This window comes from Drosophila mojavensis, unplaced genomic scaffold, assembly GCF_018153725.1.
Source record: "Drosophila mojavensis isolate 15081-1352.22 unplaced genomic scaffold, ASM1815372v1 contig_74, whole genome shotgun sequence".
Lineage (NCBI taxonomy): Eukaryota > Metazoa > Arthropoda > Insecta > Diptera > Drosophilidae > Drosophila > Drosophila mojavensis.
Genome location: NW_025318899.1, coordinates 11,144,209 through 11,157,499, shown reverse-complemented (window position 1 = coordinate 11,157,499; position 13,291 = coordinate 11,144,209). Strand labels below are relative to the sequence as shown.

General features: G+C 41.8%; 3 protein-coding genes across 4 annotated transcripts; 1 reads left to right on the top strand and 2 right to left on the bottom strand.

Moving 5' to 3' along the window:
- Positions 1 to 3,934: 3,934 nt before the first annotated feature.
- Positions 3,935 to 6,886, bottom strand: LOC6582107 (proton-coupled amino acid transporter-like protein CG1139). The gene is made up of 9 exons (XM_002007780.4): positions 6,684 to 6,886; positions 6,134 to 6,232; positions 5,881 to 6,031; positions 5,705 to 5,826; positions 5,039 to 5,265; positions 4,844 to 4,974; positions 4,603 to 4,781; positions 4,339 to 4,514; positions 3,935 to 4,260 (listed from the first exon to the last, which is right to left on the bottom strand). Exons 1-9 carry the CDS (start codon positions 6,686 to 6,688, stop codon positions 4,007 to 4,009), a joined length of 1,344 nt encoding a protein of 447 aa, XP_002007816.2. The 5' UTR covers positions 6,689 to 6,886; the 3' UTR covers positions 3,935 to 4,006.
- A 693-nt stretch (positions 6,887 to 7,579) lies between these two features.
- LOC6582106 lies at positions 7,580 to 10,739 on the top strand. Of its 2 annotated transcripts, none has more exons than XM_015162286.3 (3): positions 7,580 to 8,064; positions 9,894 to 10,223; positions 10,289 to 10,739. In XM_015162286.3, the coding sequence occupies exons 1-3, from the start codon at positions 8,047 to 8,049 to the stop codon at positions 10,604 to 10,606; spliced, it is 666 nt and encodes a 221-aa protein (XP_015017772.1). In that variant the 5' UTR covers positions 7,580 to 8,046; the 3' UTR covers positions 10,607 to 10,739. The 2 variants fall into 2 exon arrangements, with proteins under 2 accessions (XP_015017772.1, XP_002007815.1); XM_002007779.4 differs by lacking the exon at positions 7,580 to 8,064 and adding an exon at positions 9,505 to 9,528.
- On the bottom strand, positions 10,623 to 13,253 carry LOC6582105 (succinyl-CoA:3-ketoacid-coenzyme A transferase, mitochondrial). The gene is made up of 4 exons (XM_002007778.4): positions 13,066 to 13,253; positions 12,404 to 12,599; positions 11,157 to 12,133; positions 10,623 to 11,090 (listed from the first exon to the last, which is right to left on the bottom strand). The coding sequence occupies exons 1-4, from the start codon at positions 13,120 to 13,122 to the stop codon at positions 10,776 to 10,778; spliced, it is 1,545 nt and encodes a 514-aa protein (XP_002007814.1). The 5' UTR covers positions 13,123 to 13,253; the 3' UTR covers positions 10,623 to 10,775.
- Between the last annotated feature and the right edge of the window lie 38 nt (positions 13,254 to 13,291).

The window sequence follows — 13,291 nt, the reverse complement described above, 5'->3', positions numbered from 1 at the left end:
CCTTTTACAACAAAAAATATTTAACAATAAATTCTATTTAAATTTGCTTAGGCAAGTAAAAGTTGATGTCTGGGCATATTGATTTTGTTAGAATGTATGTAACAGTCTGCATTAGTGTAGCTGCAGCCCAGTGGAATGTAAAAGAGCTTCGAGATTATTCCTTGCCTTCAACTATAGCTCACAAATATCTGTAAACCCTTTCTCGATGTCTGCAAATCAGTGTCTCTCACTCACACTTTAAGAAAAAACTGAGAGACCAACCGATTGCATCGCTTCTTCAATGAGCTCGTTCGTGATCAACTAGAACGCTCGGCTGAGTTAACTCAGGCAAAAAGTCTTTTGTGTGTGTGTGCATTGGTATGTATGCGTGTGTGAGTTCGCTTCAGTTGCGTACGTGAGCTGCGTGCGAGCCATTGAGTGCGAATGTGAAGGCAATTTGCATTGAGCTGAATGTGAACGTCAATCGTGTCTCTCTCCCTCTCTCTCTCTCTCTCTCACACACACGAAAAGCACTCCAGGCGCTCAACAGAAATCAAAAACGAAAAGCACCGAAGTCTACTGCTCAGAGCGAGAGCGAATGAGCGCAAAGACTCAACCGTTTGACAGTTATTAGCAAGCTTTTTTGTTATTTCAAGCTCTTCTCTCACTTTATGCAGAACTCAATTTTGTTTTACATGTACATACATACATACATAGATTCTGTTTAAGCTGAACTTAGAAAATTGTCTTCATCATTTCAGCATGTGTACAAATTATAACCAAAATAAAGTAGTCACAGCTTAGAGTATTCTCAATTCGACCTCACCTACTTAAATACTTTAAATATAATTGAAAAAGTGCATCTATTTTAATTTCTTAATTGTAAAGTTAATTGCCATGTTCAGTTTAAATTTCATTAAAAATGTTTAATTATAAAATTAGTTGAATAGTTTGAAGCAAATTAATGCAACCATTTCAATTATTAATTATATTAAAATAGCAGCAAAACTAATACATTTAGGCCACATTCTAGCCATATTGAAATGCAACACGAAAATATGTTTTTTTCCCGCACGAAGCTAAACCAATTTCAGGTATTAAATGGCTAAAAACCCAAGCTAAACCAGCAATTTATGGCTTATGCAAAAGCTGAAATCAATGCTGCTCGCTTAGTTTATAAATGATTTCAATATGCATAAATTAGGTCGCAGCCGCAGCCCAAAAAGTGTGCAACGAACATTTTTGAAGTCTGCGCAGCAAACAAAGACTGAAAGCAAATTTATACAAAATGCAAGCAATATTCGACATTGTTTTGCCAGAAGCAACAATTCGCTCTCTGAAATGAAATATGGCCAATGTTTAGAATGTGCAGCTATATATATTATAAATTTCCTCTATATACATTCAATAGATACTCGCTTTAAGTGAGCTTGTGTGCGCAACAACAGCTTGATCAAACAAACTCATGATTTATAATTTTTGCCGAGAGCTAAAGTCTAATGAACGAATGCTTATATTGGCCAACAAACAATCTGAATGGGGTAACAAAATGAGATTTATGCGGTGGCATTCAGACCATTTTCTAATTAACTTTTACGCATATTTTGCATCGCCAGGATGGATCTCTGTTTGGGCCAAGAGCTAAGCCCATCCATGGACCATGTGTTTACCTAGCATTGTGCGTAATTCAATTTCAACTAGCCGGAGCCAACTGGCCGGAAACACTAAAAAGCCCGCGTCGAGCGAGCGTCCGTCCAACTTTGCGCTGCCCTGCACAAATATAATTAAAATGCTCAAACGGCAAATGACTCGAATGCCAACGTAATGGCAATAGGGGCAACTACAACAGCAACAGCAAAAACAACAACAACAGCAAAAACAACAACAACAGAAAACTCAACGGACAAACAAGTAAACTTGTCATTTAATTTGCCAGCCAGAACTCAAAGTGAATGAAGCTATAGAAAAAGCTGATGCTGCTGCTGCTTCTCCTGCTACTGCTCCTGCTCCTGCTGCTGCTGCTGCTCCTGCTGCTGCTGTTAGCCAAGCCAGCTGAAATAAGCCAATCAAACTATGGTCAAGTCTTTGATTCGCATCGCTATTTAAATTCTGCGCAAATTTAAGCGCCAAATGAAAAAGAATCTATAGAAATTTCCTTTTCAATGAGATGAGCTGCGAATACCCTATAGCAGAGCCCAAAGATGAAAAATAACCCAAGTGATGTAAATTTTAGTAAATCATACTTAACATAGCAAAGATAACTAAACTGAAATAAAATGCCAAGATGCTGCCTGAAGAGCCCTTCACACAGCTCGTTTTCCCTTTGATAGCCGATTCAAGCGTGGGCAGAAGTGAATTAACTGCCAAGTGGAACATTTTGCAAGGCAATGAGGAGATTTTCACTAATACTTTAAATAAAAACCAACCCTCTCAAATTTGTTGTCAACTCTATCTATTATTGCTATTGGCAACATCTGTTTTATATTATTTTCACTGAAATGAGTTAATATTTAACTAAAAATAGATTTTAATAAGGGACTTTTGAGTTTTTGACAGATATAATCTCAACGAAACAAGAATTTTGTTAAGCTTGTCGAAAAATCTTTTAAAGAGAGTGAATTACTAAAATGTTAAGGCAATTTAAATAAATCGGTATTTATTATCTGATCTTAAGCTTGAGCTTTAAAAGCATTTTAACGCGTCTATAGAGCTTCCACCTTTATCTTGAGCTGAAACTTTAAAAGCTTTCGCAAGTCTTTGACAAGCTTTATAAGTAGATGGACCTCTAATGTTAACTTGAGCTTTCAAGCTTTATCAAGTCTTTAACAAATTTCTATTACATAGTTAAATTCTTCAAATATTGACCTTTAGACTTGAACTAATTCAAAGATTTCAGCTGAAAGCAATTATTCCCAATTTAATCCTCCCCTCAATCAGGATAGCTCTAGTTATAGGGTATTCGAATGAAAAGTGTTGCATTTCACACAGCTCTCAGGGACGCATTGGGTGGTGCTGCTGCTGGTGTTGTTGGTGTTCCCAGTTGGCGAACTGACTGCAATTTCTATTTTGTTGCCAGTTTTAAAAAACGAATCTTGTGTTATTTCCGTCAAAAGAGTAATTAAACGGACAAAGAAAACGGCAATTCAACACACACGCGAGGGCAGCTCAATTAGTTGTCAAGTAAATAGCCTAATAGCTGGCATTAGGCATCGCACTACCCACGCTCTGCTCGGGTTTTCTTATGGCCGGCGGACATTGCGGCGCTGTGGTCTGCAGAAGACAGCGTTGTCTGTGTTGAAGGCATGAGGAGCATGTCGACAGGAACGCAAAACATTGTAAATAAAATGAAAAGGGCTGCACAAGAGAGCATACAGAGAGAGAGAGGGCGAGAGAGAGAGAGAAAGATACTCTGTGAGCTGCTGCTGGGCTACTCTGGCCGGGATTCGGTTGAGCGTGTTGCAAGGGAATGCAATGTGTCTGCCATTCTGACCTGCGGGTGCTTTTGTGTTAATTGCGGTTGCATTTAATTACAGTTCGTTGCATTTGCCGCACGCTGTGGACTGTCTGGCTACCTGAGGCGTGGAGGCGGATACTTACATTCCTGCCGCTGCCCCTGCCACGTGCCACACTCTAAGGTTTTTAATTAAAGTTACAAAGAATTCGACTGCCAACTTCTGAGCCGCTCCCTGTGCAGCTGCAGCCCCTAAGCCTCGCTGAAATTGACCAGACTGGACCCGCCGCCCACTCGGCCACTCGCCTACTCGGCCACTCGCCCACTATTAGCCAATGTGTGCGCAGGCGGCAATAATTAGCAAACCAAACAGCATGCACAGAGCAGAGGGCAGAGGTCAGCCGGCAGCCGGCAGCCAGCAGGCACCCAGATGACATACAGAGGCCGCAACATGATTTGCATAAGCCACACGCAGAGGCTACGCTAGATTACGCATACGCCGCATTGTACAAACATCGCTCGCAGCGACTCAATTATGTGTATTCGTGTATTGGTAAAAGTATTTAATGGTCAGAGTTAAGCCACTTTGCCCGACATCGAGTTGATAATGTCCACAATGCTCACATAGGTGCCCACCACACCGCCAAAGATGCCGAAGAGGAGCAGCAGCAGATTGGCAACGAGTCGAATGCCACACGGTCCATAGCCCGTCTCGTATTGCACGCAGATCTGGAGCAGAGCCGGAAAGATGAGCCCCAGCACGGACAGGCAGAAGGAGCCGACGAGCGAGAGGAAGAGCGACAGGTCCGGAATGGCAACAGCGCAGCCAACTGAAAGAGCAACCCAACCCAAATGCATAAATAAATCAGACTCTCTCGGCTCCCATCACCTGCTGCTGATTCACTTACAGGTGAGCAGCACGATGAACGCCCGAAAACACAGCTCATACAGCGTGTGCTTTTTGACATTCGCTATCCGCTTGCTCAGGAACTGATTCCACACGATGTGCGCCGTGACATAGCCCTGCAGTGCATACGATATGTATGTGGTGATGGCGAAGAAAATCTTGACCACCTGAGCGAGACTGCAAAACGAAAAGAGAGAGAGAGAGGGAGAGGGAGATATATTGAGAGATAGATTATAGTACACCATATATGTATACCCATACATACACTTCTGTCTGGGGTATATTGAGCGTGATGCTGCCCAAGGCATCGTCGCCGTATTTCCAATAGCCGAAGAAGCCCAGAAATATGTAGAGACTCAAGACGATGGCCATGCCCCAGTTCATGATGCCGCAGGGCTGCACATAGGAGCGCGGCGTGGCCATGTTCTCCTCTATAGCCAGGATCTTTGAAAGAAACAACGCTCTATTATACACACACACATATACATATACCTATATCAACTTACCACGCCCACCGCCTCCAGAGCGAAGAGCACCGTGCCAAAGAACGTGGGCAACTTGGTGTAGCTCACAAAGGCCTCGCGTTCACTGAGCGGCGGCAAGTTCTCAAATACATAATATAAGATGATGCCAAAGCCTGCAAAGAGCAGAGAAAGCCCATCAGCGAGGGTTAGCTAGAGAGTGGGAAAGGTTTCACGGACCCACAAAGAGCAGCAAGTTGGCAGCACTGGAGAAGGGCGCCAGCACCTTCAAGTTGCGTATGCTGAAGATCAGCATGAGCGGAATGATGAGGAAGCACATGTGCAGACGCACGTCCAGGACAACGAGATACTCATCCACCAGCTGCTTGATGCTCTCCGCTATGAAGACCACATAGACACAGCAGATGCCAAAGTGGTAGAAGGCCAAGAACCCATCCACAAAAGGGCTGGAAGACCGGCAAATAGAGAAATTGATGGGAAAATTCAGATAAAATATATAATGAAAATGAATTTTGCATGGATAGACTATAGACAGATTATATAGAAAGAAAGATGAACAGCAGCTACATTGATCGATAGATATAATAAAGATAAATATATATCATGGATAAATGATAACAATGGATAGATGATATAAGTGTGGCAAGAAGGAATAATGCTGGAACTGATAGTTTGATAGATTGGTGGATTACAAGATTGATAGGTGAACTGATTGAAAGATTGGTATTTATTTATTAGAATAGAATCTTTAATGATGATTGATAATTCAACATCAGTAAATATGAATAAATGTATAAGTAAATGGATTGTAAAGGATTAGAAACATAGTTATAATAATGATATATCGATACACATAACGATAATAATCTAAAGATGTAAACTCACGAAGCAATTGGCGCCAGACATCGCAGCATGGGCGGACCCTCCTGCAGGCCGAGTCGCATGGACTCGGAGAAACTGATGTAGGGCACACGCTGACGCTTGCAGAGTACATACATGCTGTTGATCTGCAAACGGAAGATAAGTTAGCTGACACACGACAAACAATGGGCGAGACTCACCAATATGTGCAGACAGTAGAGAGCCAGCAGGCCGATAATCGCTGTCAGAACAAATCCGTTCACATAGCCCGCATGCGCAAAGGCGCTGGGCATGGCCAGGACTCCTGTGCCGATGGAGGCTTTCAGGAAGTGCGCAAAGGTCTGCCAGTTGCTGAAGAAATTTAATAATTAATATTAATTATAGATGTTGAAGCGAGTGTTCTCTCTCTCTCTCTCTCTAGCGCTCTCTCTCTTTCTCTGCTTGTTTACTCACTTGGTTGGATTCTTAACTTTACGATGCATGTGGGGATCGTAGTCGTCAATGTTTGCCTTGGACGTTGGCATCGCAACCGAATCATTTTTGCTATCGTTTCTAGGAGAAGTTCAAATCAAATTAGTGATTTTTATAATGTCGATTTCTTATTGCCATTTGGCAATGACTCCGTGAGTGTTTATTAGTTGATTAATTCGGACCCAAGCACAAAAACAATTGTAAATTTTTTAGTGGCCCAATAAATGTGGTAATTGTGTATAAAGCAGTTATCATTATTGTCTTTTAATGATGCAAAAACATGAAAATATAAAAATACCTCTAATTCAGCTCAAAAGATAATATAACCAAAAAATAAATAAATAAACAAACAAATTCGTGACATTAAAATTAAGCTAAACTTTTTTCGACCAAATTTTATAATTTATGGTAGGCAAAGGCAAATAAACAACAAATTGCTATTGGCCATGTTGATTGTCGCTTTGTTAGCTCATCCGTCAGCTAAGGGCTCATGACTATAGCTTCGGAAAGGTAGATTGTCTAATTTACTCACTGCATTACTGTTTGTGGAAGCTACTCGGCTAAAACATAAATCGTTTATCACACACGGAAGGCTATTAAGATAAAAAGATACGACTAGGATTTACGTCTATTCTCTTCTAGTTCTGTGGGACGCACAACCAAACGATATGCCCAACGCGCAGCTACTAAACGGTGAATGCGCGCCGATTCAGCTCGAGAGCCCCGAAACAAGTGAAACACCTACTAAAGTACAAAATCGTATTAATTCATCAAAACAATTAAAATGAAAAGAAATCAAAAAAAATGCAATACCATATATCATTTCTATACTATATGTACATATGTATACAATGAAGTTTGCTACACCAACTCATACTTGCCTGACTCGTATATCCAGAATTCGAAGACTAATGGCATATTGATTCTGAGTTTCGGCTATACATATTATTTGCGATCAGAGCTTTAGGCGAACAGAGATTGTGCATTTAGTAAAGACACCAACCAAAAATGAAAACTGCTTTGCACTTTTTAGATCATTTACTAGCTATTTAAATTTAGGTGACCTCAGAGTTTATATATTAGCGAATAAAAGAAGGCAAGGTACTTTTTAGAGCATGTGTGAGTTGCTTATACTTTAGAAGTTAGTCAAGACACACAACCAAAAATTCAAATTCTGTACGAAGGCACTGCGCACTGCAGTCGAGACATTAACCTTATATACGTTTGCTATTAGTCTAGACAGCACCCAGTCTCTCAACAAAAAGCTATCTGCTAATTCACTCAACCAACTAAATTAAGTACTTTAAAGCGATCTACTTGCCTGAGGAAAGCTTGCTCTCTTTGATTGTCTCTCTTCTGCTGACTCTTCGTCTGCTTACTTCCACATATACTTTTACTGCTCACCTAATATTTTTTGTTTTTATTCCTCGTTCAAAAGCTGTTCATAACAGACGTGGATTTCGCTCGTCTCTCTTCAAGCAAAAAAAAGCTATCCGGCAGCAGCAGAGAAAATGCTAAAATATTTTCATATATAATTCAATAATAACACACCATAACTAATTAAATGTGTTTCAAGTGCAATTTTATTCAATTTATCAATTTCAACCGGTTTTTATAGCAAAATTTTCCCACTTTTTATTGTGCAGTAAAAAGTGCCGCGACAAATTTGTTAAGCAAATAAGTTATCTTATATTTTATATATAGGAACTAAATTTACATACATATAAATGTGTATGTGTTTGTATAAGTGTAGTTGTTTATTTGTTTTATTGCTATATATTAATAAACAAATAGATTAAAACAAAGCGCAGTGCGAAACAAGAGGAACATAAATATCAAGCAATAATAAACCAACACCAACAACAACGACCACAATAGATAAAAGCTAAACAACTATGGTCTACTCCATAAAGGTAAACCCCAAAACAGAGAAACATGTCCCCTTTCTTTGTTCCTCCGCCCATGTCTAAAACTTGTTGCCAAAATTTAGACTAAAAATGACGCTGTCTACTTTAAACTTGTTTCTTAGACTTTTACTCGCTGCCATCATCGATCGAGTGAAAGATCTCTCAATGTGTGCAATGTGCCCGTCATCCTTAGTATAAAGCCTTCATAATTTTGTTGTTATGAAACAGCGGCGCGATATCGCCGAGCCCACTATACTATATACATAGATATGTGTGTATGTATTCTAGATAACTATCAATAAAGCCTAGTTAATGCCAGAGGCGTCTGCATTTATGCAAAATAGTTTTATAAAGCGGCTCTGTCACGGGAGATTTAGTGTATATGCATGGCGGATAAAGCCCGGATTGTATGAAGATTTAGTTCTACATATAGCACCCAAATTAGCTTAGAGTTGTTTAGTTGCTATAGGACGATATAAGCTTCCGGTAGCATATAAAAGCTTAAGCATAGCCCTTACCGAATCGTATTGTCGAAATAGTGTAGCTGTACTAAAATATACTTTTGGGAACTTCCCCACACTTCTAATATCCCTTAGTCACAAATAAAACTGTTGTTTAATGCTACAGTCACTCTTTTTGTGCAAGCAGACCTTAGAACAATTCTATGCGACCTATAAATAAATATTACTAGCAATTATTTATTCAAGCGAATGCGAGACATGTTAATTACCATTCGTTCGCTTTGCCTGGCTGGACACTATATTGAGCGTTTACTGTGACGTAGGCATTGCCCTGCTAATCGGAGTGATTGACTTTGAATATTAGTTTCTTGCTATGGCCAGATAGTTTATCGTCAAATTATATCAATAACATTCATTTCATATATTTCAGCGAGATCTCCTTGTAACTTGAGTGTGCTGTTGATCTAAAATCAATAACTAATAATAAAACTACAGAACATGTTAGCTAACATGTACGACTGCTTTTAGAGGCTGACGTATAAACAATTTAATTGCATAGACTGAAATAATTATAATAATAGTCTCTGCCATTAGGGCCGAGTCGTGATCTCCAGTATGCAATACTGTTTCCATTTCCTATTTTCCACTTTTTTTTTGCTGACCCTTTCAACTCGAAATAATGTCGCACGCGATATCTGGTAGCATGTGCGATCCACAGAATAGATTCTCAAGTTGTCAATTAAGGGGCGTAGCTCAATCGAACAAGTAGACCTTAGAGATCTAGGTATCCACCTCAACTGCTCCGACATAGGCATTCTATAAGTTGCATACTTAATGATAAGCCTCAAACATTTCATAAGCTACCAGGTGCCGTATCTCAGGTCTCGCTGATAGCGATAAGTCACTATAAACATTATTATTATTATTATTATTATTATAGTTGTCGGGCTAGCCTATGTCGCTCTGGACAACAATTTGTATGGTTAGTGCTTAGCTAAACATGACGGTGGTAAGATGTTTGTGATGAAAATTATTTCGTACACATTGGAAATATTACGCAGAATACCTAGGTCTATTTGAAATGAATCATGGGACACAATCGGTACCTTGGGGGTGCCGTTATCAGAAAAGCTAGTCTCGGTTATTTTTGGTACAATAACAAAGGAATAAAATAACGAAATACTTTTGATTTGCCAGCTGCTCTATCGGTGTCATAAAGAGAAACGGCAAACAATTTCAGATACGAAGGGAATTTCAGTATAAAGCCTTTTAAGTAGTCACCTCTGTAGACCTGGGAACAATTTTGCACTAAATATAATTATTAGTCTATATTCTATAACTCTTCAACTCATTTCTATGTTTTCTCGTTTATAGAACAGTGAAACGGGTGAATTCGAGTATTTTTACACCGACTCAGCGCGCATCAAGCAGCCGAAATATGATGAGGAGACAGGTGAGCCGGTTAACGATCAGATGAAAGTGCGCTATCGCAAGCACGGCAACTTCCATGTGCCCAAGCGTTATTTGCGCGGCACCATCTGCGACGAGGTGGACAACGTATTGGCCAACAAACACCACGAACACTGGGATATTACAGCAAAGCATGTGATTGGCAGCAAAGCCATAAAGAGCACCTCCAATGAAAAGAAAACGAAGCCCGGCTACGAGCGGGAGGATTACATCAAAATGGATGGCGTGAACAGCGTAAGTCGAACATGGAATTTGACACGATCCTAAGATCATCAGCTAACAGCTGCTTTTATCTGTAGAACATCATTTTGGGCTATGAACGGAACTCCTTCCTGCTCTTCCTGATACCCACACTCTTCTCCTGGAACATGCTTCTGTGGGGTCTGCTCTCTCTACTGGAGATTGGGCTGCACATTATGTCGCACTACAAGAACTCCCTGACCATGCAGAAGACTCTATATTTTCGCAGTCCGCTTCACGTGCTCTCCTCACAGTTCTGTGCGATCTGTCGCAACGAGTCGGGCAGCAAGTACAATCGCACCTTCGACATACTCAACGAACAGATGCGTGTGGCGCATCGCACCGCATTGAAGAACATGGCCAAGGCCATGGGCTGAGTTGCAAACGCACTTATAGCTTCAACAATTGTAAAACCATTTTACACTTTAATGGTAATAAAAACAAACGATTATTGTTTCACGTTTAACAACAATAAATGCACAAATATATCACCTGAGTACCTGAACAGTATTTCTAAATAGCCTTCTTTCTAATCGCAATCGCGTTCTAAACGGATATCTGTCCCATGGGCTTAACGTTGGGCGAGACGCTGAACTTGGCGCCAGTGCAGGCCGCAATATCGTCCACGGTGTAGCCCTCGCCGAACTCCAATAGGGTCAGACCCACGCCCTTTTCCACCTGGAACACAGCCTTCTCCGAGATGATCAAATCGACGACGCCCTTGCCGGTCAACGGCAGCGAGCAGCTCTCAAGAATCTTAGGCGAGCCATCGCGGGCATTGTGCTCCATAGTGATGATGACCCTGGTGCCAGGTGCCGCCACCAGATCCATGGCGCCGCCCATGCCCTTTACGAGCTTGCCCTGCAATAAATAAATTACATTAGTGCGCTGAATAGATTAATTTTCATCCTTCTCTCTCTCTCTTACGGGTATCATCCAGTTAGCCAAGTCACCTGTTGCCGACACCTCCATGGCGCCCAGAATAGTCAAATCTACGTGGCCACCACGAATCATGGCAAAGCTGTCGTCGGAGCCGAAGTAGGCAGCACCTGGCACTACGGTAACGCTCTCCTTGCCCGCATTAATCAAATCTGGATCGACCTGGTCTTTAGTGGGGAATGGCCCCAATCCCAAGATGCCATTCTCCGACTGCAGCATCACATTCATGCCCTGTGGTATATAGTTGGAGGAGAGCACGGGAATGCCAATGCCCAGATTGGCGTACATGCCATCGCGGAACTCTAGAGCCACTCGCCGAGCAATGCGTTCACGCAAGGCTTGTGCCGGACTGACCTCTGCCGCGGGCTGGCCTTGTCCTTTCGGCTCTGTGATGCGCAGACGCTCCACGCGCTTGTTGTAGTTGGTGCCCTTGAAGATGCGCTTCACATAGATGCCGGGCACATGGATCTCGTCTGGTGAGAGGGCGCCCACAGGCACAATCTCCTCCACTTCCGCGACCGTAATCTTGGCAGCACGGCACATGGGCGCATTGAAATTACGCGCAGACTTGTTGAATATCAAATTGCCCAGGGGATCCGCCTTTTGAGCCTTGACAAAGGCAAAGTCAGCGAAAATGGACTCCTCCATGACATAGTTGCGGCCATTGAACGTTTTCACGGGCTTAGCTGCGCTCGACTCAATCACTTTGCCATTTTTGTCATATTTGATGGGTGCGCCGCCCTGCTGCACCAGCGTGGCATAACCGGTGGGTGTGAAGAAGGCGGGTATACCCGCACCGCCAGCCCGAATCTTCTCCGCCAATGTGCCCTGTGGCGTCAGTTCCACGGCTAGCTCGCCGGCCAGGTATTGACGCACTAGCTCGGTATTCTCGCCCACGTATGATCCAATAACCTTGGACAACTGTTTCTGTTTAATAAGCACGCCCAAGCCGCAATCGTCAACTCCTGAAGATAAGATAGATAACGTTAATAAAAAGATTTACAAGAACTTGAAAGTGTAATCAGCTTTTTGCAATGGCTGGTAACTCTGGCAGTAGGTTAATAAACCGGCGAACTAGTTTTAATAGCCACTTCATAACTTTATATGCCACCACTGTAAAGTATTGGCTACAGCCGGCAGTGTTTCAATATACAAGCCACCACTGTTAAGCTAGCCTGCGAACCAGTTTCAGTAACTTCATGCTAAAAGCTGTCATACTGTTATAATCTATTTACCTCCATTATTGGACACTCCAGTAATGTTCTTGACGCCCTTCTGCTTGAGTGCCTCAATCATCTTTTCGGGTATGCCGCAAATGCCGAAGCCACCAAAGAGAATTTTGGAGCCATCCTTAACGTCGGCCACCGCATCGCTGGCCGATTCGTAGATTTTGCCCTGGCGCTTGCCCGCAGTCGAGTAGCAGGCAACGAGCTGAAAATGGAAAGCAGGTGTGATCAGGTGCTTAAATTACATTCAGTTCTAGCACGTCATTTGCATACTTGTTTGGCACGGATTTAATTGTGGAGATTGTTTTCATGTTCAATGTTGTTATTTGTGCGAAACTTACGTAACAAGGTAATTTTAATAAATTAGCGATGCGTGTGGGGTGGGGGAAACAGTTCGTGTGGGGCGACAGCAATCAAAATATCGCTTATCAACATCGTCAAGCAGCAAGGCAGCTGGCCAGGCTGTCCCTAACGGGGCTTATCTATGAATCTGAACTCCAACATTTTTATTAGTTCGACCTGTTGCGCTCTGTGTTTTCCTTTTCAGCAGAACAACATGTGGTTGAAAAACACCTGCCTTAATATTGTTTTTGCATTCCATAGCATATGGACCATACAAAGTATCTACATATGTTATTACATTATCTATTATGTATCTATATCTCGCTTACCTTGAACGTTAGGTTCTTGTTGCCCAGGCGGTTATATGCAACTAAGCCGCGAAACATGATGTTCTTATTTACACTTTAATAGTTAATATTTGCGGTTTTAAACAATCAATTTAGCACTTTGATAGCGAGTTTCGCATAAGAACCCAACCGCGATCAATTAAAACCCAACACTGCCAGCTGCAGACTGGGCCGACAGCCTTAACAGTATCTACAATGTTATTAACAG

What these genes read in the sequence shown, in the direction of transcription:
- LOC6582106 (XM_015162286.3), top strand. An exon ending in AAATGGATGGCGTGAACAGC is followed by an intron (nt 10,224 to 10,288) that starts GTAAGTCGAACA and finishes TTTTATCTGTAG; the next exon opens with AACATCATTTTGGGCTATGA.
- LOC6582105 (XM_002007778.4), bottom strand. Translation starts at nt 13,122, where the DNA reads ATGTTTCGCGGCTTAGTTGCATATAACCGCCTGGGCAACAAGAACCTA. An exon ending in ACAAGAACCTAACGTTCAAG is followed by an intron (nt 12,600 to 13,065) that starts GTAAGCGAGATA and finishes TTCCATTTTCAG; the next exon opens with CTCGTTGCCTGCTACTCGAC. An exon ending in TGGCTAACTGGATGATACCC is followed by an intron (nt 11,091 to 11,156) that starts GTAAGAGAGAGA and finishes TATTTATTGCAG; the next exon opens with GGCAAGCTCGTAAAGGGCAT.
- LOC6582107 (XM_002007780.4), bottom strand. An exon ending in AAAGTTAAGAATCCAACCAA is followed by an intron (nt 6,032 to 6,133) that starts GTGAGTAAACAA and finishes AAATTTCTTCAG; the next exon opens with CAACTGGCAGACCTTTGCGC. An exon ending in TGTCTGGCGCCAATTGCTTC is followed by an intron (nt 5,266 to 5,704) that starts GTGAGTTTACAT and finishes CCGGTCTTCCAG; the next exon opens with CCCTTTTGTGGATGGGTTCT.